Here is a 27,858-nt window from a genome sequence, read left to right as displayed (position 1 = left end):
ATCCTCACGTTCAGACAAATCTGACTGCAGTTTATATTTTCAGACTGTCTTCTTAAAAGTGATCCTTTAGATTGTGATAGTTCCAACAAATGCCATGGACTTAAAATTAATATTAAACAATACTCTTTTTTGTATTTTCATTAAATTTTATTTTATCTTAATACAATTGCGTTTTTAAAATATTAATTCACTTTAATGAAATGATAAATAATTACCCTTTCATTATTTTTATCATCATCAATATGTTAGAAATTGGAGTTTCGAAACAACATTTTAATTTTTTTTTATTTAAATATCCGTCTCTTACGATGGCCCTTATTTAGTCTCTTTGTACTATTTTTTGTTAAGTTTGCTTAGCCTATAATAAGAAGTGAAAAAAAAATAAACACAAAAATGTAAATAATTTGTACTAAAAAGTTATTTTTGAACACAAACAAAAAAGAACACAAAACTGGTTAACCAAAGAAGGGTTTTTAAACAAAAAGTTCCTTTAAAAAATTTACTAATCATAGTAAGAATGTGAGTACAAAATCATGCGAGTTTTCTTTTTCGGGATACGGGGAAATCCTTGGAATAAAAACATAAAACGAAGCCAATTTCTGTAGTTATTTGAAAAAAATTGATTATATAGAAGGATATAGAAGGACATTCAAAATAAACGGATTCAATCGATGGAAATTTCTTGCAACACAACAACGATGAGGATGTGGATAATTAAAGGACACTCTGCGAGTGAATGTAAATTCAAAGCAATTTTTACCTTGCATGACAGTCATGAATTCTATAGAAAATAAAAATTAAAATAAATTAATATTTAAAGAAAATAATCAAATAAATACAAACAAAAATTACCATCAAAATCCACAGTGCCAGAGCCATCAGCATCAATTTCTTCAATAATCATATCCAATTCACTGTTTGACAGTTTATCATCCAATTCATGCAGAATGTCACGAAGTACTTTAACAGTTAGATAACCTTTACCCTCTTTGTCGTAAACTCTGAAGGCTTCTTTAAGTTCTCTGGCAACTGCTTCTGCATCTTCTTCAACTTCAACAAATCGAGCCGCCAGTGCACAAAATTGACTAAAATTTAATTTGCCAGTTTTGGATTTGTCTTGTTCAGCGATGAGATTTTTAATAACTTTATCTTCCAACTTTTGTCCCAACATTTCCAAAATAGTTGTGACATTTGAAGTGTCAATGAAACCTTCATTATCTTGATCAAATGCTTTGAAGGCGTTTCTTAGAACTGTGTATAATAAAATTTTATTTAATTAAAATTAATTTTTAATTAATTTTATTTTTTTAAATGTGTTTATAATTACTTCGCAGTTGTTCTTTGTCGTACTCTTGTTCACCCTAAAATAAATTTAAATAAAAAAATGGTTTAAAAGACAAATTATATTATATTATTTGTTAAAAAAAAAACAATATTCCTCTCTTTTTATTTAAAATATGAATTAGTGTTCTGAGAAATTTCCAACTATGAACAAGCAAGGAATCAGGAAAACGGTAGCTAGTTCAAAAAATGTTTTTATTTCAAAAATTGGACCTTGTTTGCTTAAACCCACATTTTTTTCTAAAAATAATAGCTGTTTTTGGTCATATGGCAGGTACTGCTAATTTTTTATTATCATCTATTTCAAAAATCAATTTCAAATAACAATAAATTGACTATACTTAATTTCTGTTAAAATCAAATGCAAATTAAAAGATTAAACGTTTGATAAAAATGTTCACTAGAGTGAGCCGAAAAAATTTTTTTTTTTCGAATTTCAAATCGCAGTAGCACGCAAAAGTTAGCTCTGCTATGAGCTAAATATTGAGTAGTAAAAATTTTTTTAAGGACTTCCGGTCGCCCATGCGTTTCGAAATTTATCGAAATAGGCAAAAATCCTATTTTTCGATATTTTTTCTTTTTTAGAAACTATTTTGGAATATATTATTTTTACCAAATAAGAAGTAAAAATGATGTTGACACAATCAGTGAAAGTCATGAACTCGATGAAGATTTAAAAATCTTTCGGTCAAGAAATCTTTGACTATTTATCAATCTTTTTTTCGAAACTGTCTGTAAGCTAAATTTTTTGCTAAATTGATGTAAAAAAGATGTTCGACCTTTGATTTAGGTACAACTGTTTATATTCAATGAAAGAAAATTCAAACATTTTTGAAACAAAGTTCAAAAAGTGTCAAAGTAGTAAACCGCACTTTTGACCTTTTTTTGGACTCAAATAAAATTAAATTCTTAGTTTCTCGGTTGGGTAACTCTCTTCACAAAATAAAAAAAAATCTAGGTATTTGGAAACTATATCTATGTATGTAATATTTGCCAATTATTTATAAAGGATGAATGCCTTGCAGTTATGTATTTTCAATCTCTTTCCTCTGTGTTTGAATAAAAATGTCTGCTTCGTTATAGTAAAGGTTTAAATAGAAACCAATAAACCAAAAGATTCCACTATTAATTCTAGTAAAAATTTCCCATGGTATGAGCCAGCAACTTGACGCAGAATTGTTTAAGTTCATTTAAAATTGTATAATATGTTTAGCATGTAGAGCACAAAGAAAAGTTTTGTTGTGTGGGTGTTAATATGGGCGTAACATTACACGAGATATCATTTAGTAAATTATAGAATTCAATTTGACGGATATTGACAAGATCGCTAAGTGATAAAATGATATACATATGCTGAATTAATTCATTTTTTTTTTATAAAACAAAGTTTTAAGTCTATATTATAGGGTGCACCTTATAATGTGTGATGTGCTTACCAAAATTATTTATTTATTTATTCATAACACAAAGTATAATTGAAATAAAATGAACAAATTTTCAGTGGACTCTTATCGCAATTTTAAATTCTAAGTGATCTGAAAAAAAGCATACAAACAGTTGTTTAGGATTATACTTTGTTTGACAGAAAATAATACCAACTCTTTTTAAAAGAAGAAAATGTGTTTTGTAGAACTTGTTTTTTGAATCCTTGATGGGAGGTTGAACTCCGAATACTTTTTTCGGATTGAGTGGACTGAGTTGAAGAACTTGAACTCAATGTTAAATATCAAATACACATGATTCATATGTATACCTATTTTTTTTTTCGAAAAATGTTTTTGAAGATTAGATTCAAAATTATTTTAAATTATTTTTACTTCTTTAGCATGCCTTGATAAGCATTTGAGGATAAGTAAACAAATAAGCTGTAAACAAATCCAACTTAGAGCCAAACAAAACTACTCAAAAGTTCCAAGAATATTCAAACTTTTGAAAAATAGAAATAAGAAATGTCACGAAAGAGATATTTAATACCAAATTCTCAAATCGTTTGAAATTAAAGGCAAATACCAACATTGCGATCATTATTATTTTGTCATGCGCTTTGCAATAAGATCAAATTGCGATGATTCACATATTGGCTGATTGTGTGAGTGTGTCTTCAATAGAATTTGCGTACTAATAAAACGAATACAAACTTTTATTTTTATTTAACGATATTTTTCTTTGTAAGAAAATCTTATATCAAAAGATTGACTAGGATTTCTGTGATGTAAAACTGGTTCATTGGTAGTCCTTGATTAATTTATTTTTATACAAAATTTTCCATTTTCAATATTTTTCACTAAACTTAAGGATTTTTTTTACACTTTTTTAAAATAATGTTCATATATTTTTTTTTCAAATGAAAATGAAAAATCCTTGAGTTAAAAATAAACGAACCCAAAAACAGTTTTATTTTTTTTTTTTTTTTTTTTGTTAATCCCCAAAAGGATGCACTTCATCTATCGATCAAGCGTAAATGTAAATGTTTTACTTGGCAATTTTTCAATAATTAATGTGATTTTAATATGTTAATAAATTAATGTCATTTCACGTCGTCTTTACAATGTTAATTATGTGTTACACTTTCGTAGCCAATGCAATTTATAAATTGCAAAACGTCTATAAGAGGTATAATAAAAATATCAATGCAATGCAATTTTGCAACTTCGACAGCCACCAATTCTGAGGAAAAGCAAACAATTTCTTGCGTAACTTGCTAATTTTAGTGATGATATTAGTTTTTTTGTTATTGAATTGTATTTTTCTTTTGTTTAATAAAATTTAATAGTCTTATAGAAGAACTATATTTTTTTAATAGGAATTTTATTTTTTAAGTTATCCAGGAATATTGTTTTTTTATTATTTTTATATTTTAAGTTAAGACTCAGCAACATTTTTGTTTTTATTTAATTAGTTTACCATTTTTTTGGTAGATTTTGTGTTTCAATCCGGCACGAAATTACACTGGATAAAGTTTTGATTTAGTTTAATTTTTTATATAATTTCCTTAATCAGATTCCTTGTGAATTCAATGGAGGAGTCTGATCACCGAACCGAACGTGTTAACCGCACCGAATTTCTGTAATCACTCAAGACTTGATCTAGAACGACGATAAAAAATTACCTTTCGATCGATATGTCTAAATTTAAATCAACAATACAAAATAAAAAAACTTACAAAAAAAAGAACAACAAAACAATAAAACTATTTGTTATTTATATTCAATTAAGCTTGTTTTTTTGCAATAAAAAAAGACGTTTTTTTTTAAATAAACTTTTTTTTTTATTATTATTGTTTCTCCCACTTCTATGTCAGTTGGTGTTTTATCAGAGAAAGAATATAGAATTGAATCGATCCTCTTAGGTTTTGGTTGTTCGTTTTGTTAATGAAGTCTACAATGGCCAAAAACCACTGTCTAAACGCCACCAAGAGTAACGCTCGTTTTCTATGCTTCGTCGTTGAACCGAATCGATACCGAAATTAAATTTGGAATTTTTGTTCACCACACACTCTCACAGTATAAAAGTAAAAAAAAAAAATAAATAAAAAAAAAATAGACGTAAAAATAAAAAGAATTAAATCAAACGTTTTCCACCACCAAAAGTTCGTCGTTCGTGTACTTGCAGCAGTTTATATTGCAGAATCGATCTAGCATCAAAGGCATCCCTTCCTTTAGACACCCCCTGCCGATCCCAAGAATACTCTTTTATTTGTTTTGTACACAATTCACAATGTTTAGTCACCCGATGTATTTCGCAGCAACAAATAAAAAAATGTTGATGCAACAAATTGTGGGAAGATTTTTGTGCAAAAGAATGAATTAATTCCTACTTCAAAAGAAGATAGAAAAACCGTGAAATCGATCGAAACGGTGGTGACCACTCAATAGAAATGATGCACGACTTGCTGAAGCTGCAATGGCAGATCGTTTGACCATTTGCAACTGTATAGTCCCTCAATGTGTCAATAGGGACAATGTTTTTTTTGGTATAGTTCGGTAGACGAAGCGAAGACGATGACGGACGCATGGTTAATTTAGGAATTCGATTTTTTTGCGCCCAAAGGAACAAAATTGAGTGTAGGTACTTCACTTAGTGATGGTAATTTATTTTTGGATACAAATAAAATTAATGCCACGAATCGCAACGTATGGATTTGTTGTTTTTAGATTTGTCACTTGTTTGTAATATACTGATGTGCGTGTAGTACCTTGGTTCGTTATTGTAGGTACTTTATACATTGTGCCCTAATTAATATTGGTTTGGCAGTGGCGTCCATCAGTGTTGTTTATTGTTTTGCAGAATTACTGATAAAAAAAATTTAGGTATCTACTACCTAAGCCTTTGATTTTATTTAAAAATTGAAGATTGCGACTCAGAACTGAAACGCACCTTTTCCATAAAATATTTATTTGCGACGCAACAGTTAATTTGGTTAGAATGTTCATTGTGAAGCATTGAATTACTGTGAAGCTTAAAGTTTAAGAGATAATCCATCATAACTGTCACAAAATTAAAAAAAAATTATGTATCATACGAATTCAGGGGATTCAACAAGAACGAACATTTATTTTGAGATATTATTTTCGGTCATTCGAATTCATGAGAATCAACAAGAACGAACATTTATTTGGAGTAATTATTTTTGGTTATACGAATTCATGAGAATCAACAAGAACGAACATTTATTTTGAGATATTATTTTTGGTCATACGAGTTCATGAGAATCAACAAGAACGAACATTTGTATGAAAACTAAATTAAATCATGAACTTGTACAGATTTTCAGAACTACTTTCTCGGTGAGTAAAATTAACACTCTAATAGCAGAGTGGGTGGTAAAACTTATAGAATTTTGAGATCTTATTATGAAGTAAGTGGAAAATTTTCTGATACAATTGATTTTGAAAGAATTTCAAACCAAATTTTTACTTTTTTTTTATTATTTTTTGTTTAGATCGAATCTTGATAAAATTAATGAAATTAAAACTAGTAGAAATGGCTCATTGAAAGCAGCGTTAACCCCTCCTAGAAAAAAAGTTTAAGTAGATTTGAAGTAAAAATGGAAATAGATTGAGATTCAAAATATCATCTCTTTTTACAAAAATCTATACCTACATTAAAAAAAAATTATTTCATTAAATTTATTTTAATTAAATAAAAACTTATATTGAATTAAAAACAACAAGTAAAAACTACTACAACCAAAAATTTGAATTCTTTCTATATTTCTTTAATTTTTGTATTACAATTTTAAGTCAAACATTTGGTTTTTTTTGAAAATAAGCAGGTTTGGGTTATTTTCGTAAAATTGAAGTAAATAGTTGGATTATAGATTTTTTAGTAGATTTCGATATTTTGGTGTGGTGTGAAGTAGGAAGTTGATGTTAGTTTTTTTTTTTTGAAAAAAAAAAATGGAGTAAAGTGGTACTACTGATTTGAAAGTGCGATCAAATCATAAGAAGTCAACCGCAGTTATTTTACAAACAAATTTTTAAGACTGCTAACATTAAGTCAAAAAAAAAACCTACCTTCGATTCCCATTGACTACGCCTCTGTTTAGCAATTTCATCTTTCTCAATCAGGTACTCATCAATCACCAACTACTCGTCGACCAGATACATTCAAATGCTTACCAGTGAGATGGAAATAATTCACAGATCTTCAAATGCATTCATTTGACAACAACGGAAAAATATATAATAAATCATCTCTACATACGCCAAGTTGCCCTTTAAAACAATCCTACCCACGATGATGATGATGATGGTTTCACTGCTGTTGTTGGTTGTGCTTCAGCTTCAGCTATGCCAAATCTTAATGAAAGTGCTCGCATAAATTCCGCGACAATTTGTCCGTAGCAAATTAAATTTTTTGATTAGGTCACATTAATAGATCATATAGAAGCCAAAGAATAAGATCGAGCTGTTGAGGATTATCCTGGTTAGACGACATAAGCAAATATGAATCGTGTATAGTCTTATTTGATTTGTATATGTATTTGGTATCTAAGCCATTAGTGGTAGGTCCACAGATGCAAAGTTCAATCAATGTGCCATAGCCGTATAATAAAATACTCGGCTGATTAGTGTTGCGAATCTATTTTCAGTTAAATTCCACCAATCGACCAAACCGACCGACCTGTTCCTATTTTGAGAATTTTGAAATATCAAAGTGAATATGTCGTGGTTTTCAGTAATTTATTAATGAGATGGCAAGAGAAATAATTTCTAATTATTATAACCAAATGCAAACGAAGGCTTTTTGATTTTTGTTTGAAAATTTTTATTTAAGTTAAAATCGAACACAAGACAGAAATATTGAAATTGAACATGGCATTTCGCACGGGTCAGGAAGTTCTTAACTCAGAAGTTGGCAAGAAGGATTTTGTTGCTGGCATATGATTTATTTAAGACTATATTGAGTTAAAGGTTTCGATATTGGGCCAGATTGATGACTTGTGTAATATTAGGAGATATGAGTGAATTTCTCGAAAATGAATTTAGAGGTCACAAACGGTTTTATAACTTATTATGTTTTTAAATCTGTTAGCATTTTTAAATATTAAATAAAATTTGTTGGCATTTATTTTTCATTTGAGTTTTATAAAAGCAGAAATTTACATTTAACGTTTTTTTTTCTACATCGAGCCGTCCCTGTCCGTCAATAAATATTTATTGCACTACTTTCAGCCATCGAAATAACTTATAAGCGAGCTGTTTTGATACACCCCCATTGAGAAACACTTTGGTCACCGCATCGAAATCTATGGAAGAGTTTTGATTTTTTTTTTTTTTTGTTGCAGGAATTTTTAATTAAATCAATCTAGATTATACGCCATTAACATGTGTTTTTTTTTTTTTTTTTTTACTTTTCAACAGATTCGTAAATGTTTGATTGCTGTTAGGAGAGTGAAGCGAGGGAGTGTTGATTGGTTGAATGGTGGGAGTGGTACCTTTTTTTCTAAGTTACAATTTACTTTTGCCCTTGATGGCCAATTGGGATTGAATAGGCTTTTGAAATCGAAACCACAAAAATTGGGCTAATTTAATATGTTTCATTTAATTTTATTTTTTTTAAACAATACCTTTGACATTTGAATGGTGTGCGGCTGTCCAAATAAAATTATCTTAACAATGAAAGTGAATATCTTACTGAATCTAATTTAGGTGGTTGTTAGAAGTGAAGCTTCTGTTAATAAAGTAATAAAAATGATAGTAATACTTAAATAAACTGGGTGTGGGCTTAAAAAAAAGGTCAAAGTGACCTTCAACTTATTCTTATTCCTGATACTCGCTAATGTTGAACATTTCTGTTTTCAAGAATTTTTTTGGAAGTTTTGAAGATTCTTGGAGTATTGGTAATTTGTGGGTTTAAAATTAGTCAATAATTTGGCTGCAAGACTTTTATCACGTAATTTTTTATATTTTTATCGATCACACTTATATTACGGTTTTCGATTTAATGCAATTCTTGTGCAATTTCGAAAAATTCCTACTTGGCAACAGTATTGATTTTTGTTTTTTTAAATTCTTTTACGAAAACATTGCCAAATAATAAGGAACGATTCATTTATCAAAAGATTTTTTATTCCATACGGCATTTTGCTGCAAATTAAATAACAGTTTCAAGTTTTATAAAAAATCTATTTCTAACTTTTATTTGAGAGCAACACCGCAAAAAAATTTTGTACGGTGTGACACTGGTTTATTATTCTGAAAAACCTTGTTTTGTTGAATTCAAATTGCAATATTTTGCGATCTAACTTCAACTTTGGAAACTTTTATACTTTTTTTAAAACTGCAATACTGGGACAAGTTTTTAAAATAATAAACCAGTGTCACACCGTACAAAATTTTTTTGCGGTGTTGCTCTCAAATAAAAGTTAGAAATAGATTTTTTATAAAACTTGAAACTGTTAGTTAATTTGCAGCGAAATGGCGTATGGAACAAAAAATCTTTTGATAAATGAATCGTATCTTATTATTTGGCAATGTTTTCGTAAAATAATTAAAAAAAAAAAACAAAAATCAATAATGGGCGCAGGAAGAAAAATACTGTTGCCAAGTAGGAATTTTTCGAAATTTCACAAGAATTGCATTAAATTGAAACCGTAAGGATTTGGGATGAACAAGTTACCAAATTCTGAGAGCCCTTAAGTTCCCCAATCATCATATTTCGTTTGATCCATTACTTTTGGGACACCCTGTATGTAATAAGTTTAATTTATATTTACTGTATTTAAATATTTGTATGAAAATAAAAAACAACAATTCATGATCCCCAAATAAAATTAAAAAAAAAAAAAAACATTTATTTTAATTGAACCATACCTACAAATAGAATAATATTTATTTTTTGTGAATTACCTACCATCATAATGAAATTATGTGTTTAATTTGTTACCAAATTATATAAATATTGTTAAAGGCAATGTTTTCAATCCATTCTTAAGAAACAACGCTTTTCTTATTGATTCACTTTCATTTTTACTGAAAATATTTTATGACGCCAAACATTTATATTAATTACTATAAATTTTGAATTAATTTTCATGTTAAATATTTTGATATTTTGTTATAAATCAAAAATGAATTGCCTCTCAACAAATATTGTACATAATTGTAAGTATTAAGCAATTAATTTTTATTAATGTTAAGATAGTGGTATTCATTATGTAATATTTTTAAATAAAGATTTGATGAAGAGGTTGACCATCCTCGAAACGCCGCTAAAAAAAAAAAATAATTTAATGTATATGACTATATAACCCACATTAAAAAATAATAATGTGCTTAATTAAAAGTCATTTAAACTGTTAAAAAATTCATTTGAAAGATGTTAAACATTTTTTTCAGGGGCGGAAAATGTTTTTCTCATTTTTTTACCTTTTCTTCTCAAAATTTAGAGGTTCCTGCTTGAAAGTATTTCAATATTTTTAAAGTTTTTATTTAATAACCTTAAAGAAAAAAAGGATTTTTGTATCTATTTTTTTTTATTGAAAACAAGAAATTCTATTTTATTTCCATACCGTTTATGTTCTAGATTTAAGGACCACTTTTTCTTCTTAGTGTTAAATAAGACACTACCCTTCCTTTCCAATTAAGTTTCAACTACGCCACCATCACTTGACATAATAAGTTTCAAAAGTACCAGTCGGTTTTACTATTACAAATAGCAACTTCAATTTGCAGGTTGAAAATTGGAGAGTATCCCCTTTAAAATCCTTTTCAGACCATAGTTGGATTCTGTTCCAACTTAAGTTTGAAACCAAAATCCCACCCCCTTATAGAAATCCCAAAAGAACTGACTGGAAGAATTTCGGTCAAGTTTTTAGTGCAAAGTTACGCAATATACCCAATATAAATACAGATTCGGTGGATGAGCTCGAATCAAAGGTAATGACCTTTGAACGAGCAATGATCACTGCCTTTAAAGTCTCTTGTCCGGTGAGACATAGTAGCAAAATATTTCCCCCTTGGTGGAACGAAGACCTGTCTAATCTGAGGAAAATGACTAGAACAATCTTCAACATCTGCCATAAACACAAATTCTATGAACCCTATAAAGATTGCTTAAGAGTCTACAAGCGTAGCATAGCATCAGCCAAAAAGGAAAGCTGGGAGGAATACTGTCACTCCATAGAAGATATTAAGGATTCTGCCAGGCTTAGCAAGGTTTTATCGAGGGAACACTCAAATCCCTCGTTTCTTAAAAAGTCTGACGGATCCTGGACAATATCTCCAGCTGAATCCTTAGAATTATTAATGACTACTCATTTTCCGGGGTGCGTTGATAGCACCTCTGAAGTGAACATAAATCCCACTTTGCTATCAGTTACGACTGAGCAAGTAAACCTCCTGATAACAAAAGAAAATATAGCTTGGGCTATTAACACTTTCTCTCCGTACAAATCCCCAGGCCCTGATGGTATTCTGCCCATTATGCTGCAAAATCAGCAAGAGATAGCAGTTCCATGGCTTGAAAAAATCTTTAAAGGCTGCCTTCTTCTTAATCATGTGCCCAAGTCTTGGAGACAAGTTAGCGTGGTTTTCATACCCAAAGTGGGCAAAAGAGGACATGAATCCGCGAAGGATTTCCGGCCAATAAGTTTAACATCTTTCTTACTTAAATCCTTAGAACGAATCTTAGAAACTCATATTAGAGACATTTTTAAAAGATGTCCTCTAGCCAGTTCGCAGCACGCTTATATGAGGGGCAAATCTACGGAAACAGCCCTCCATGAAGTCGTTCGAACAATTGAGAACTCGTTACACTTTAAAGAATATACCCTAGCTACCTTCTTGGATGTAGAGGGAGCTTTTAACAATGTCCTAACCGAATCTATTCTCGAAGCCCTAGTGACTTTTGAAGTAGAAGACTATATCAGAAGTTGGATTATTTCAATGCTAAAAGAGAGAAGAATTCAAGCAAGCTTAGGAAATTCTAACTGTTTTAAATGCGTTAATAGGGGTATGCCTCAGGGTGGCGTTCTTTCCCCACTGTTATGGCTCCTTGTCATGAACAATATCCTCGTGAAGCTTGAGAGAAGTGGAGTGAAGGCAGTGGCATATGCGGATGATCTGGTTGTACTTGTATCAGGAAAGTTTTTACCTGTGATCAGTGAAATGACTGACACGGCTTTGAGAAAAGTTAGCAACTGGGCTACAAGCTGTGGCCTAGGAGTTAATCAAAGTAAAACGGAACTGATGCTTTTTACAACTAAAACCAAAATCCCTGTCTTCCCTTTACCTCAGCTCAACGGCCAAATCTTATCACTTTCTTCTAGCGCCAAATATTTAGGTGTAATTTTGGACACTAAACTGAGCTGGAAGCTTAATATAGAAGAGCGGGTTAGAAAAGCGAGCATTGTTTTCTATGCCTGCAGTAAAACCTTTGGGAAAAAATGGGGTCTTAAATCAAAAATGATTCTATGGACTTACACAGCGGTTGTACGACCCATTCTTACCTACGGCGCCATTGTTTGGTGGCCTGCACTCAGTAAAGCTTATAACATCAACAAACTTAAGAAAATCCAGAGAACAGCAAGCGTAGGGACGACTGGAGCCCTCCGGTCGTGCCCCACGGAGGCTCTAAACGTTCTCTTGCACCTCTTACCCATAGACCTTCATATCAAATACCAGGTCTCTTGTAGCGTTTTAAGGCTAAAAGAAACAGGTAGTTGGAAGGCAAAATCTTTTGGTCACAGTGACACAACAAATTTAATACCATCGGATATGCTTCTGACACCCACGGACTACTGCACCCCTATTTTGAATACTGTAATGAATTGCAAGGTCAGCTTCCCGTCGAGATCAGACTGGGAAGAGGGCATTGTGACGAGAGGCTTCGACACCTGCATTTTCACTGATGGCTCAAAAATGGACTGTGGGGTCGGTTCGGGTGTCTACTATGAATCCCTCAATATCTCAAAATCCTTTCGACTACCAAACTTTGCAAGTGTATTCCAAGCGGAATTGCTGGCAATTAAAGAAGCTTGCAAATTACTTAGAGTATATCCAAATCAAAACCAAAATATAGCTATACTAACAGATAGTCAGGCAGCTATAAAAGCAATTGCTTCGGTCACGACATCCTCCAAATTGGTTCAGCAGTGCAGAGAGGAACTCTCATTGCTGAGTGAAAGCCTCACAATCACTCTCATCTGGATCCCAGGTCACAGTGGTTTTGAAGGCAATGAAAAGGCGGATGAACTGGCCAGGCAAGGATCAGCCCTTCATGAGTCACTAGCAGAAATAGTCAACATTCCCATAGGAGTCATGAAGGGCGATATCTTCTTAAAATACCTAACAAAAGCTAACAATAGGTGGCACAACTTGACTAGCTGCGTCATATCCAGAAAAATCTGGCCCACCTATAATAAATCCAAAACATATGACCTAATCTCTAGACCCAGAAAAGATATTAGCAGAATCGTTGCGGTGTGTACAGGACATTGGCCGATAGGGGAACATGCAGCAAAGTTGGGTATACCGCACAATACCTACTGTCGCAGCTGCTTGGACCAGCAAGAAAAAGAAACGGTCTACCATTTCCTATGTCAATGTCCCGCCCTTGCTAGGAATAGAGCACTCTCTCTGGGGAGCGAATTCTTTAATGTCATAGATAACATCTCAGAATCAAAGATCAAAGACTTGATCTCGTTCCTAAATGCAACAAAGTGGATTTAGGACTGCCTAACACTTGTTTTTCCCTTTTTTAAAAAACCAATTAAAAAATGTATTTCAAATAAATCCAATTATCACTCACAGGTTTCATAAGTTTTGGTATCAAAACGGCGCATCCTGCGCTAATTGGGTCAATCAAACATGGTTTGCCTTGACCGCCATCTCTACCTACCTACCTACCAGTCGGTTATAGCTTAATAGATTGACTAGAAATTTTGTTCATTATAACCGATCGATGGCTACAATTTGTATAATCCTCAATCGGGACTTAAAGTTTAATTCAGAATAACCGATATAACGAATAACCGTTTATAACGAGGCCAATAAGGTCACGACAATATTTTCTAGTCGAGTTTGTTATATCCGATTTTGAATTAATTTGAATGTATGTAATGTACGTCAAATTGACCTCACTGGAGGCGTAAATTCCACATGCATGACTTTTTTCGATCTGGTCAAAAGTAAAAAAAAACCCTGAGACAACTATGCATTTTCTTTGTTTACCTTTACTGGGTAGGATTTGGATTTAAATATTCTGTAGTATACTGTAAATTTTTAAATCTAGACAAAAATTACTTCAGGTTTGCACTTTATTAAATTTTTGGTGCTTAATTGCAGAATAACTTTGTACCATTATTTTTTATTTTTTTATATTAATAAATGGACAACTTCCTTAAACACAAATTTTAAATCTCCTTTTTGTAATGATTTTAGATGGCATTAAATCGTGTGTTTTGATAAAAGAATTCATTTTACATATATACCAATTTTAAAATTGATATTAACAAAGTTTCTGGCATCCCATTTTTGAAATTTCTTATTTAAATTTTATAACAAGTTTTTAAATAAATAATTTACCCATTTTCGAAGTAACGAATAAATATTAAATTCGCAAATTTTACACAAAAATAAATTATGAAAGCAATTTTAGATATCATTTAGTCTACTTCAAATAAAATGTCCTTTGGGAGGTAGGCTTAAAACTATAAAAAAGAACATTATCTAAAGTGAAAAGTAGGCATGCTATATTTTAGATAGATTCTTAAAAATCTCGTAGAAAAATAAGCTTTTGATAAAACCGTTGTTGAACATAAAAAAATAAAATGCACGTCTGCGTCGCACGAACTTGCTCTTAGAGTTAAAGTTGCTTAAATTTTTTGGAAAAAAAAAATAAAATTCGTTTAAAAAAAAAAAAAATTAAATCTGAAATCAAATTGCCCTCCAAAACAAGTATGAAGTTTTGATTGATATATTAAGATGCATTTTTAGAAAAAAAAAATTTTCAAAATCGTTAGAGCCGTTTTTTAAAAAAGTTTGTGGAAAAAAAGTTCTAAAGTAAAATTGGTATGCCATTTTGTAGAAATCACTAATCAACATCTAAAAACAAAATTTCAAAAAAATTCAATGTCCCGTTTTCGAAAATTTGATTTTTCAAAAAAAAAAATTTCAATTTTTTTTTAAAAATCCAAAAATTATTTTTTTGGAAATTTTATTTTTGGTTTATATATAAATTAAATAAATTCTTCTTTACAAAAAGTTTCGTTGAAATCAAATAAGCAGTTTCGGAGATAATCGGATTTGAAAAAAAACGGTTCTATGGCAGGTACCGTTAATAATGATTTTCGAACAAAAATTTTTTCATTAGAAGATAGACCTTAGCTTAGAACTAACATTTGAATTTCTAAACAAAATCGTTGGAGCCGTTTTTGAGATATTTCAATTTTACTAAAATCGATATATGGCAAGTACCGTTATTTTTGGTCCAAAAAAATTAATTCCAAAAACCCTTCTGGAGAGTCGCCAAATAACGCTACATACCAAATTTGACATTAATCGGTCCATCCGTTTAGGCTGTAGCTCCTTATACAGACCGACAGACAGACAGACAGACAGACTTCCGGGACCCACTTTGTTGGCATTGTCTACCATCGTAATGTCATGGAAAAATGTTATCTCAACTTTTTTTTTTGTACGAATGCATAACTTGATAAATATGTAGTACCTATGTATGTATATCGCAAGTAAAAACACTTTTATAATGAATTATGGTGTAGCTGGGAATAATGAATGACCTGACTGTTCTATAGAATAACTGAATTGAGTTCTAAACTTTGATTGTTATCTTGAGTTTGTTCTTACTCAAAACTTATCAAAAGTTAGAAATTAAGTGAACGTCAGGAAGAACTTTCTTATTATTCCAGAAGGGTTATTGTCATGTTTTCCATTTGTGTTTTTGTTTATTAGGAAACAAGCAAACTTTTTAATATTGATACATATCTTTTCTCTAATATAAAAATAAATAAAATATTAAAACCATGAAAAATGTGTTAACGAAATTACATCTTTATTTTACTAGGCACTTTATACAAAGATTAATTATATAGTTTTTTTTTTATTATTTTTGTAATACATTGTATACAATTTAAATTAATACAAAACATAAAAGAAATGAAGCATAGAAAATAATTTATTTTTAAACATTTTTGATTACATAATGCTGCTATACACCCAATTATTGTCTTTTCATAAAATACATAAAATATTGTCAAGGACTAGAATTTACTCATTTTGGCTTTTAAGTTTCTACAAAAAAGATAAAATAAAAAAGTAAATAAATTAAATTAAAATTATATTTTTTTTCTCAAACCGCACATTATTATACGTCCAAGTTCATATCTCAAATAGCAAAATGTAATTTTTTTTAAATTAAATTATACAATCTTATGCGGGTTACCCCAGGAGGGTGTGTATTTTCGACATGTTAAACTGTCTTATTGTGACATGTGACTCAAACTGATCCAAGGCCATGCTCATGTTATGACTTTTTAAATGTCACAGTAGCTATCTCAGAAGTCGAATTAAATATAGAGGTGCTTGATTTTATTATGCATAAAAGATGTAATAAGTCCAATTTATGCTATTTTTTGATTGAAGTGTCCGTTTCGAGGTGTAAAATGGTAATAAGAGTATTTATTATACGTCTATGTCTATGCACTTGTACGTTATTGATTAAAATGTTGGTGTTGCTGAATTCGCTGAATAAGGTGGCATGAAGGTGTATAAGATACTATCTTAGGCTACATTTTTAATCATCACCTCCCGTCATGACTTCCATGAATTCTAAACAAAAAAAAAGTATTATTCAGTGAATTTATAATTTTTATATTTGAATTATTCAATCTTACCATCAAAGTCAACAGTACCGGAACCATCAGAATCGATTTCTTCAATCATCATGTCAAGATCGTCGTTGGTAAGCTTGTCGTCAAGTTCACGTAGAATTTCTCTCAACACTCCGGTCGTAATGTAACCGTTTCCTTCTTTGTCATACAAACGAAAGGCTTCTTTCAACTCGGCTTGCATAGCTTCGGCATCCTCCTCAACAAGGAAACGGGCAGCCAAAGTTGTGAACTCCTCGAACTCAATTTGTCCAGAGCCATCATCGTCGACCTCAGCAATAATTTCCGCCAATTGTTTGTCGTCCAATTGATGGCCCAACATGCTTAGAATTGTGCCAACCATGGTGGCTTCAATGTAGCCATTCTTTGCAGGATCGAATGCATTGAAGGCGTTTTTGAGCACTAATTTTTTATGTAAAAAAAGAAAATAGTTATAGAACATTTTTTTGACATTGATCCCTAATTTTTGAAAAGAAAAAGCTAATATTGTGTCTAGTTTGAAGCCTCTAAGTAACAACTTGTGTTTTGATACTTTTTTCAAACATCGTATCGCCTCAAGCTTGAGTTTTATAACAACTAATAATTTAATCAAACTAACTAGCCATATCGCTCAGACATTAATTGGCTTTGGGGGCCAAATGCTAAACAAACTATCAACTATCCATTTGATAGATTGACAAACATCAACGCGCAGTCAAGCACACCCATCAAAGATTGAGAGGAAATTTATTATAGGCATCTTGTACGTCATGTGTGTTGCCGATATACTAACTCTTGTAGCTGTAAAATTGACTTTCGAAATATCTTGTTATTCATACCTACAATCGAGCACAAGTTGGTATGTGCAATTGTATATATGCATATTGTCTTGGGTTTGACTATAGTAGTTTGCCACTATTGAACGGTAGCTATAGAGTTTACTCCTCTGGGAAAGGCTCAAAAAACATTCTCTAGCTGTTGAGTAAGCACAAGCACACGCGATCGCGCGCAGAATCCATTGGACGCGGACGACTTGTGTATAGCTTTTATCTGTCACATGAGTGTTACCAATATTTTGTGTTTTGACTTGTGTAACGAGTTGTTTCTTGTGTGGGTAGAGCACAGAGCAGCATTATTAAGTTGAATAACCCGCCAGCAATATAAATCACCACCGCACAGTTCCCTTTCCCCATTTCTATTCTGCTATAAAGGAATTTCAAAAAAGACATTCTTATTAAACATAACCTAACTATTAATTGGCCTTAGCCATAATTGCTGATGAGAGATGATAATGTGAGATTCTTCTATATATGTAAAGTGATGGCATTTTGCGGTTTCATATTCAGTAAAGAACATCATTTTGCGGAAGATTTGGACAGGTTCACATCAAAAGCTATGGGAAAATTGAATTCTATACCTTCCAGACGGTATGATATACTCTTAGATCAATTAATTCAAGACCGTTTTTTTTCTGTCTTAAAGCTGTCACATTCACAGTCATTTGGTTAACCCAAATTGAGGGTTTTCTTCAACACTTGTATTTCACTCGCTCTTTGCGATGTGAAGTAAACTTTTTTTTTAAATTGTACCCCGCCTCAAGATCGAAATGCATTGTCAGTTTTGATCATAATGATGTCTTATAGACATAAGGCCTGATCTTGCATGTTGGAGAGTATCAAAATATTGTGGTTGACAAATGATTTTCTCAAGTAGTGTGTATTTTTAGGTGTTGGTTGCGAGACTTGCGACATCAAAAAACCACACGAGGCCATGACTGTAGACACTTCTGATGTTGTATCTTGTTATACTTACAAGCGATTTGTTCTTTGTTGAGCTCATCCTAAAATTAGAAGAAAAAACAAAAACAAGAATAATTATAATTTTATTATGAGAAAGGTTTTATTTGTTTTGATTTTTTTTTAAGATGAATAATAATATACTAATTTATCAAAGAACTTTGATTGCGATTTATGTTGAAATTCAAATATTAAAATGATTTTTTTTTGTCATCAATATCATAAATTTTATAAAAACAAAATAAATTTAAGTTTTTTCTGCTTTAATTGTTTAAAAAAAATTTATATTTAATTTTGTTTTATTTTTAAAAGTGAAATTAAGTTTGAATGAAATAAAATCTATTTATTTTATTCGTTAAATACTAAACTAACGTTAGATTTTAACATTACTAAACATACATTATTATTTGCATACATACATTAAGGTTGTGCATTTAAAAAAAAACTATTTTTTTTTTAATCTTTAAGCTTTTTAATTTATCATTAAATGAAGCAATTACAAAAAAAAGTTACGTTAAAGACTGAAATCATGCTACACAGCAGTATTCAAGGACTGAGGCCTATTTCACAATTTACTACAAAAGCTACATCAACGACTTTCAACATTAATTGGTGCGGTCCGTTGGACTTCAGGAAGCATTATTCAGACCAAAACAAGTATTTCCCGACGTTCAATAGGGCTCAACTAGTAAGTTCTGGGGCCCCTGATATCGCTCAAAAGACACATATAGTATTTTAAGGACCTTGGAACTCACGAGTATATCGTTTTATAAATTCCCAAAATTTTATTTGCTTTTTTTAATAACATTGTTAATAAGTGATCGATGAAAGTTTGTTTTTGGTAAAGAATAGTTCCGAGATCGAAAAAAAGGATAATTTATCCAGTATGATGAGTCCCACATATCATAAGTAATAAATAACGTTTTTTTACGCGTATAATTTTTTTTTTTAATTTGTCTAAATTTAATACTGTTGTCATTACACGATTATCAAATACAGATCACTTTCAAAATTCTAAACAGTCGTGTGTTGATGTTATTTTCTTAAAATAATATTTTTTTTATTGAAAGCAAGTCGTTAATTTATTAAGATAAATACCAATGGACCTAGGTGGCTCCCTTGGGGCACACAATATTTAATATAAAATTCATCAGAAAGTTTAATTTTGAAATTTAAGCTACTTCTATTCTATTTCTATTCTATTCTATATAAGACGAAATCCATATAATGAGAATATATACGTTATATCTTCAGGCAAATGGTCTGGGATAGCAATATATTTTGAATGAAAAACAACTGCTTTACCAAGACAGACTACAGTGATACCTTGATTTACGAACAATTCAATCAAAATTTGTTTTTGTTGTATACGTAAATAGTTTTCTAATTAGTTTTTCGACTAATTTTTTTTTTTCAATGAAAAATGAAATTGGCCCTTATAACGTAACTGCAATCTCTGGTGTATTTTAGGTGTTCCACTTCGAAAGACTTTTATTCTTCATAAACATCGATAGACATGAAAAGTTTGAGCAAATCAATTTTCAAAAAAAATGTTGCGTATACGCCATAGTGACCGTTTTTACTTTGAAATTGAGAAAAAAATTCTCAAGCCTTGCAGTTTATTTCCTATTCTCTTAAATAGTAAAATAATGACTGTGTTGCCATGGCAAAACGCTAAAACTATAAAAAAAACTAAAACTAAAACTATATTTTGTAAAAACTACCTTTTTACAACTTCGTAGCACACTCAACGTTTTTTGTCTAAACCTGACATGTTAGAAGAGTGCTGCAACTTTGAGGATGCTTTTTTCATATTTTTGTTATTAATTTCAATTTTGGTTTTTCATTTGGTTTACACGAAAGAGCAGTTTCTCTCTTTCTAATAAATACCAAATAATCGACGCAAAAATTTTTCTCATCATTTTTAAATATTCTTCTTAAATGATACTTATGCATTTGAAATTATCACGTGGAACTCAAAATTACATCAAAAGGTTTTAATTTTAAGTTTATTTATGAGAGTTGAGTGCCTTTCACAAGAGCTGCAACTAACGATTGTCAAATATAAATAGAATTGTTTGATTTTAACAGATCAAGAAATCCTAACAAAAAAATATCACCTCATCATAAATCTTCTAAAAAAATATCCTAGGTAATTTAAGAATAATCCAAATAAGGAGCGCTGCACCAGGCAGGATTATCAACTGAAAATACTAATGAGTGTGGTAGAAATACACCCACCCATCACCTACATACCACTAATATGATCAGGAACCCAAATTTGCATACATCCATGACTTCATCTCCTTCATAATGTCATTTACCATTGATTTATAAATACATTTTTGAAAAATTGAAAAACATCTATTCATGTTACATTTAACATTTATGTGGTACACCAACAACAACAAAAATAACACCACACTGCCATCATCACCATGCCGCGCCGCCATGGCACCACCGCCGCACCATTGCCGCAGCCGCCACCGTCCTTCATAACAGACCGACCTCGAGAGCATCCATCGGATGCATGGGTTAAGCAATACCAAACGCAAATAGGTACTCATCGTAGATCTAGAAAAGTATCTACAATTAGAAGATTATGCTCATCTAACTCGATGCCATCATGAGAAAACCAGCCGCCATCGCCATTCCGATGTGCTGCTGCTATGCTAAATTGCCTGCGATCTAAATATAATACTTTGCTTAAAATAATACACTCTTTTCTACGATATTCATCAAAAATCTTTGTGCAAAACTATGTAACCCTTCGTCGTCGTCTGATTGCACCAAACAAACAAGCACTTTGACGATTGTGTAATAAATGTATGATATTTATGTAAAATGCCATCATAATAATGTGACAATTCATAATAAAAAAAAACCATTTTGCTTATAAAAAAAACATTAAACACTCACCATTGCAAGACTATTTTACGTAAAAACACACAAAACAAGAATTCAACACCAAGTTTTTACAGGAAAAATAAAAAAAATTAGTTGGTACAAAAAAACTGTAGACACTTAACAGAGATTGACAAATAAACAGGATTTAATATTTCAAAGACTTGAGTTTTGTTTGGAAATGTTTTGAGTTGAACGTTTTTGAAATTAATAAAAAATAAAGAAGAAATTATAAATCGAAGCGGTAGTTACGGCGGAAGAATTTATTTAGTTTTGAAAAATTTAGTGGAATTTTTTTTTTGGTGTTTTCTAAGGAGCTGAGGACCGCGCACAACACCTCCTCATTCGATCGGATACAGAATAATAAGTCCAAAAATTATTCTCGCAATTCCTCACTTTTTCAAGTGTGAATATTATAGAAATGTGGTGGTGCAGTGTGGGCAGAGGAGGTAGCTAAAGCTGTGCCATCGTGCACCCAGACGTAATGCATCCGAAGTGCTAAATCAGCTGTTACCAACCAACAACCACCACACAACACCAACCACATTCAATATTCAAAAAACCAAAAAAAAAAAAAAAACAATACAAATTTACACAAAAGACAAAAATTTCTTTTATTTTCTCGAGACTAACTATAAGTTTAAATAAAAAAATAAAAATAATAATTAAGAAAAAAAAAATGTAAAACTATTTTTCTTTTTTATATGCACTTGGAAGATCGATGGGTGCCCGAGAGTAGATAGAATTCTATGATTCTAGATCTTCGCACACGGATTAAAAAAGATTGACGAACAAAAAATCCTTCGACTAAAATGACAAAGAGTAATATTCGAATGCATATATTTTTTTTGCACAAGGGAACATATTTTTGTATTCTTTTATTTTTTCAATTGTTTATTTGTGTAAAAGTTGCCTCGAAATTACAACACAGAGAAGAGGCATAGAATAGAAGACGACGACAACGATGATGTTTTGTTGCACTAATATTGCCACTATGCCAAAACTGCAACTGGGTGTCAAAAATAGGATTTTAGCCAAGAAATGTTGCATATATTTTGAACATACTGAGAAGATGATAGTGATCGGAAGATCACCGCTGTTTCGAAGAAGTATATTCATTTGTTTCGTTTCTGCCTTATGAAACAAGCCGGGTAGGGCGTAGAAAGGAGGCCGACGAGAAGCATTTATTTGTCTAGTTTGGTTTGGTGGTGGTTTTTTGATTAAATATCTTTGAATTTCATTTCGCTGATTGCTATTTTGTCATATTGCTGTTTATTTAAAATATTAAAAAATTGTACAACGAAATATTGTGTTTTAGTGGAAAACTGTAGGTATGAGGTCTTTGTTCACTGGATATACCTACCTTAATTTCTTTTTCCTAAATTTATAACGATAATTCGTAAATACAAACATTTAAAAAATTGAGTTATTAACAATACTCGATAAAGATTGCCTGCAATAATAGCAACTCATAAAAAGACCGTTTGAAAAAGTGCGTCTGGAAACATTCAAAAGTTGATTTCTAAACTATTTATTCACAAGTTAAAAAAAAAGCTAGAATCAAATATTACTTTTTTTAAGAAGTCCAATATTGGCAAAATAAACGAAATAGTTATCTAAATTAGATTCACTACATAATTGAGAAAATGAGTACATAATCTTTATTTTAAAATACATTAGTTTTAAACTTATTAATAAAAAAAAAATCATTTAAATTGTAGGTACAAGTTAAAAAATTAAAAGCACGACTTGCATATTTCCATTACGCGCATTTTTTGAGAAAAACTACTTATAGCGGCAGCGTTACTTCTGTCAAATTTAATCAAAATCTTCTTAGCCGTTTTCGAGAATATTGCAATAACTCCAACAAATTGTATGGAAAGTGCACTTTCTAAAGTAGATTTTACAAAACACAAAAAAAAAACTACGAAAAAATCATTGCAACCAAAGTTGAAGATATTCCGTCCAACTGCTTGGGCTGCAACTTCATGTTCGCAACGAGGCACATATCGACAGACGTTATGACGAAAACCATGAAAATTTTTGAGAATTTTAACTCCATGTAAATTCATGTAATTCCATGTAAATCACGTAACAAACACAAACATTTCCACTACCTAAAAAGATTTTTTTTGTCAATTTTAATATAAATTGATACGAAAATACTGTCCATATATGTAGCATAACTCTTATTTTCGTAGTAAAGTAAAACATTTTTCTTTATTTTTAACATTTGCTAATGTAAAATTGAGAATTTAAATTTATTTTTATTGAAGATTCCATACATACAAAATTAAAAGATTTTAAAATTAGTAACAAAACCAATATTTCGAAAAAAATTTTTAAAATACTTAGGTAAGATAACTCACGTTACGTTAATTTAGTAACTTATGTTACCTGCAATCTGTGGTTGGAAAAGTAAAGCATATATGCATTTACATAAAAGTCATTTTAAAATCCAATATTGTGTAACGAAGCTTGCTTAAATGTTAATTCATTTTAGCCATTGTAAGGCGATACTTTCATCGTCACTATTACACAGAGGAAAATATGACCATCACCTAAAAACTAACAGATTGCCTTATTGTTTTACTGCCCATATGTTTTTTAGGGAAATCTTATTAAAAGCAACGATTAATATAGTTTTTTTAAGAAGATTTCTTATTATTTTTATAGAGAAAATCTTATTAAAATTTTTCAACTTTGCACTAGAACAAAAATCGCGATCAATATATTCATAGCAGGTTGGTTCAGGTGGTAAGGTGTGCGACTAATGATTTGAAGTCTCCAGTTCGATTTCCGGTCTGATCGTCGTTTTTTTTTTTCTTTTCAAACCCTTTCAAGTGCAGATTTTAAAACAATAATTAAAACCCGATTGTTTTAATAAGGTTCTGTTCTGTTGTTGGCAATTTTTTACTTTAGAAATAATTTAAGATTATTTATAATCCCTGAATTTAAATTCTTGCAACTTTCATAAAGAGCTGCCGTTTTTAAATAGTAATTTGCTATTGGAAAAACTAAAAAAGTCTGCTTTATTTGCTCAAACTTCGTGTCCACTTTTTCATGGAATTACCCAAAAGTTGAAAAGTCTTAAAATGTTTCCATTAGATTGCCTAATCTCAACCCGATAAAGAATTTATGGGCGGTAGAAAACCAATGAAATGCTATCCTGGTAATCAAGTTACAAAAAACATTTTGAATTCATGCCTGCAGCACCGAAGTTGTGAAAAATAAATAAAGCCAGCCATTCTGTCTTAAAAAAAACATCCTTCAATCAGGTTTGTATTTATTAATTTTGAATAATTATTAGCGACAGCTTTGATTTTTTTTAGATGCGTTTAAAAAATGCACAAAACAACATCCTAATTATTATTTGCAAAAAATTAAAAACATTATTCATTCATAAATAAATTACCAGACAGGGTTTTAGTCTTTAATTTATACATACCTAAAAATGCACGACTGGGTCGCACAAACTTTCTCTTAGGCCCAATTTATTCACTCTCCATTATTTTTAAAGGCTCCATTAAAAATTATAAAACTGTCAAATCGCATACAAATTTTAAAATTTCCCTTTTTTAATGGCGACTTTAAATTTAATTGAGTGTGAATAAATTGGACCTTAGAGTTAAAGTTACTAAAATTTTTAAGAATTTTAATAAAATTCGGTTTTCAAAGGAATAAAACAACTTTTAAAATCAAATTGATCTCCAAAACAAGTATGCTTTTTTAGAAATAAAAAAATGTAAAATCCTTAGAGCCGTTTTTTAATTTAATTTAATTTAATTTAGTTTAAAAAAAAAACTAATTTTTTATAAATACATAATTTATTGAAAAAAAAAAATAATAATACATTTGGTATTCCATTTTATAGCAACTTCTAAGAAACACCTAAAACCAAAATTAAAAAAAAAATTCAATGTCACGTAGATATTTGAAATTTTGACTTTTCAAAAAAAATTTTCAAATTTTTTATAAAAATCCAAAAATATTTTTTTTTTGAAATTTTATTTTTGATTTATATTAAAGCTATAGGTATAAATGCTATTACATTAAAAAAATCATTTAAATTGAACCAGTAGTTTGGAATATAGTAAGAAATTTAAAAAACGGTCTTTTCAGAGATCATGTCTTAAAACTATTAGGTACTTGAATTTTTTAATCAAAATTGTAGAAGTCGTTTTTGAGAAAATTTAACTTTTAAAAAATTGGTATATGACAGGTATACCTTTACCTCTACCTCTCTGTAAAGGATCCAAAAATTGCTGCATATCAAGTTTGAAGTGGATCGACTCAGCCGTTTAGGCTGTAGCTCCTTATACAGACCGACAGATATCCTCTGGCAGAATGACAGAGAGACGGACAGACGGATTAAAGTGCCTATATCGCAAGTAAAATAGAGATCCTAAGCCATTTTTCTGTATAAATTTTAAGAATAAACAAGAATGAATAGTTTAAGCGACAACAAATTTGAAACGAACTCAACAATTTTTAAATTCTTGAGTTAAAATGGCTCGTTTTTTTACGTCAAATGGTTAAATAATTTTGCAAATTCAAATAAGAAAAAAACTGACGAGCTGTAAAAAAAACTAGAACAATATTTTACTAATTCAAGATGAAACAAATATTTTCGTACGCAAAGTTGTTTAAGAGATTGTCATAAATATGACATTAACCCAACAGACAAGGTGAAAACTTCTACGAAGAACGATCTCCTGGCAAATAATTAATATTTTTCAAAAAATGTGTCCTTACAACATATTAAACAGTCGCCCACGCACTACCATTAATGAGCAAAATCACCTATTGACTGATCGTCTAAGCAAACAAAATATACATTGTATAGAATTTTAATTAGAATTTTCCCACCAAAATATTAATTTTTAAGGTAAAAATCAATAAATTTAGATACATAGCTCAAAAATATTATGCGTTTCTTCTTAGCTAGACGTAGACGATTTTATTTCCAATTTTTAAAAATAGATTTCTAATAAGAACCGCCAGCAGTAGGTAAGCCCAAAAACAATTGTATTTAAATATGATGAATGCACAGTGTACTTTTTTAAATATGTATTTTGTCTGCATGTCTTGCACTTCTTTTAAGGCTTTTATTTAAATTATATATTGTAGCAAAGCGAAAATTTTCAAATCGCAAATTTAAAAAAAATTTATTAAATAATATAACATCTAAAAGCTAAACTTATTTTCTTTATATTTGTTACATTTTGCATTAGTTCAAAAATGGTAAGCTTGCAATTTTAGAAATTTTTCTTTTTGAAAAAAACGTAACTATTGAATAATAATTGAAATATTATGCAACATTTTTTTTAAACCACCACTTGACTCATGCACAAAATTCAAATTTAAACACTTCCGTGGTAAGAAAATATTTTTAGTCACCACAGATATTATTCAAAAAATAACAATTGGTATTTTCTTGACCTTCGTTATTTTTGAAAAATACAAAAAAAAACTTAACGAATAATAATTACAGAATTGTCTTTATTTAGCTTAAGAACATTTGTTTTTCTTAGTCAACCGTTTACTTAGCTAAATTTAAAAATAATTTAAATTGCCAAAATCAGCGACCACAATTTTTCAATTTTGCTAACTCGAAGCAGGTAAAATTAACGTGGGTTATCTTTAAATCAATTAAAAAATATTATAATGGTTTAATTATTTAGTCCAATTGAGTTTTAGTCACTGTTTTTGTTTTATTAATTTTTTTTTTTATTTGTAGGAGAAAAAAAAAATTATTTACCATTGTTCTCGACATTTTGAAATATTTTTTTATTAAAATTTTAATTAAATGGAAAAATTAATTAATTAAAAAATGAAAAACTAAAATCACTTTATTCAAAATATATTTTCGATAAAAAATCCAAATTTTAATATGGAATTAATATTTTCCAAGTCGATGTATAATATTTTTTGTCGACTTGTTTGCGATTTGAGGAAAATCCACCTCCGAAACGTTATCAATTGAATGACGAAGAAAGACTGGACGTGTTCCCACAGCTCCTGGACGAGAGAGAAAAATTCATTAACGCTGAAAATGTACTATAATCATATCGTTATATTTTTTTTTTTTTCATTTTACGTAAATTCTCTTAAAAATATTCAATGAATGTGTACTGAACTGAGCTGCATTAGAAGCACACTTATGTCTAACATCAACGCGGTTGACAGTTCATTGAATGGCAATTCCCCAAAAAAATATATGTTTTTTTTTTATATTTTTTTGAAATCGCAAAGTAACATTAAAAAAAAATATAAAAAAAATAACCAACTACACACATCACTTTTGGAAATTGAAACTTTTTGCGACATATAAGAATAGGAGCGGATCAATGTCTGGGCTAGGCAGAGTAGTGTTATACTAGTCGTGTAGTACCTCAGAGAGTCCACCCTACCAACCACTCCGCCTACTTTGTTAAATAAAAATTTAAAAAAAATAAATAAAAATCAGAGTCCACTTAGACAGAA

General features: G+C 30.2%; 2 protein-coding genes across 4 annotated transcripts; both read right to left on the bottom strand.

The window, feature by feature from the left end:
* Window positions 1–125: 125 nt before the first annotated feature.
* Window positions 126–4,431, bottom strand: LOC129906364 (troponin C). Its single transcript, XM_055982106.1, has 5 exons — window positions 4,246–4,431; window positions 1,328–1,361; window positions 853–1,251; window positions 761–781; window positions 126–358 (listed from the first exon to the last, which is right to left on the bottom strand). The coding sequence occupies exons 1-5, from the start codon at window positions 4,246–4,248 to the stop codon at window positions 354–356; spliced, it is 462 nt and encodes a 153-aa protein (XP_055838081.1). The 5' UTR covers window positions 4,249–4,431; the 3' UTR covers window positions 126–353.
* An 11,406-nt stretch (window positions 4,432–15,837) lies between these two features.
* Window positions 15,838–27,366, bottom strand: LOC129906000 (troponin C). 3 transcript variants are annotated; one of them, XM_055981624.1, is made up of 5 exons: window positions 22,083–22,194; window positions 21,388–21,535; window positions 18,485–18,512; window positions 16,700–17,095; window positions 15,838–16,634 (listed from the first exon to the last, which is right to left on the bottom strand). In XM_055981624.1, exons 2-5 carry the CDS (start codon window positions 21,388–21,390, stop codon window positions 16,600–16,602), a joined length of 462 nt encoding a protein of 153 aa, XP_055837599.1. In that variant the 5' UTR covers window positions 21,391–21,535; window positions 22,083–22,194; the 3' UTR covers window positions 15,838–16,599. The 3 variants fall into 3 exon arrangements, with proteins under 3 accessions (XP_055837599.1, XP_055837597.1, XP_055837598.1); XM_055981622.1 differs by lacking the exons at window positions 21,388–21,535; window positions 22,083–22,194 and adding an exon at window positions 27,134–27,366; XM_055981623.1 differs by lacking the exon at window positions 22,083–22,194 and having other exon boundaries at window positions 21,388–21,804.
* Window positions 27,367–27,858: the final 492 nt, after the last annotated feature.

This window comes from Episyrphus balteatus, chromosome 1 (genome assembly GCF_945859705.1).
Source record: "Episyrphus balteatus chromosome 1, idEpiBalt1.1, whole genome shotgun sequence".
NCBI classification, from domain to species: Eukaryota; Metazoa; Arthropoda; class Insecta; order Diptera; family Syrphidae; genus Episyrphus; species Episyrphus balteatus.
Note: the sequence above shows the minus strand (reverse complement) of the source record. Positions and strands in the feature narration are given on the sequence as shown.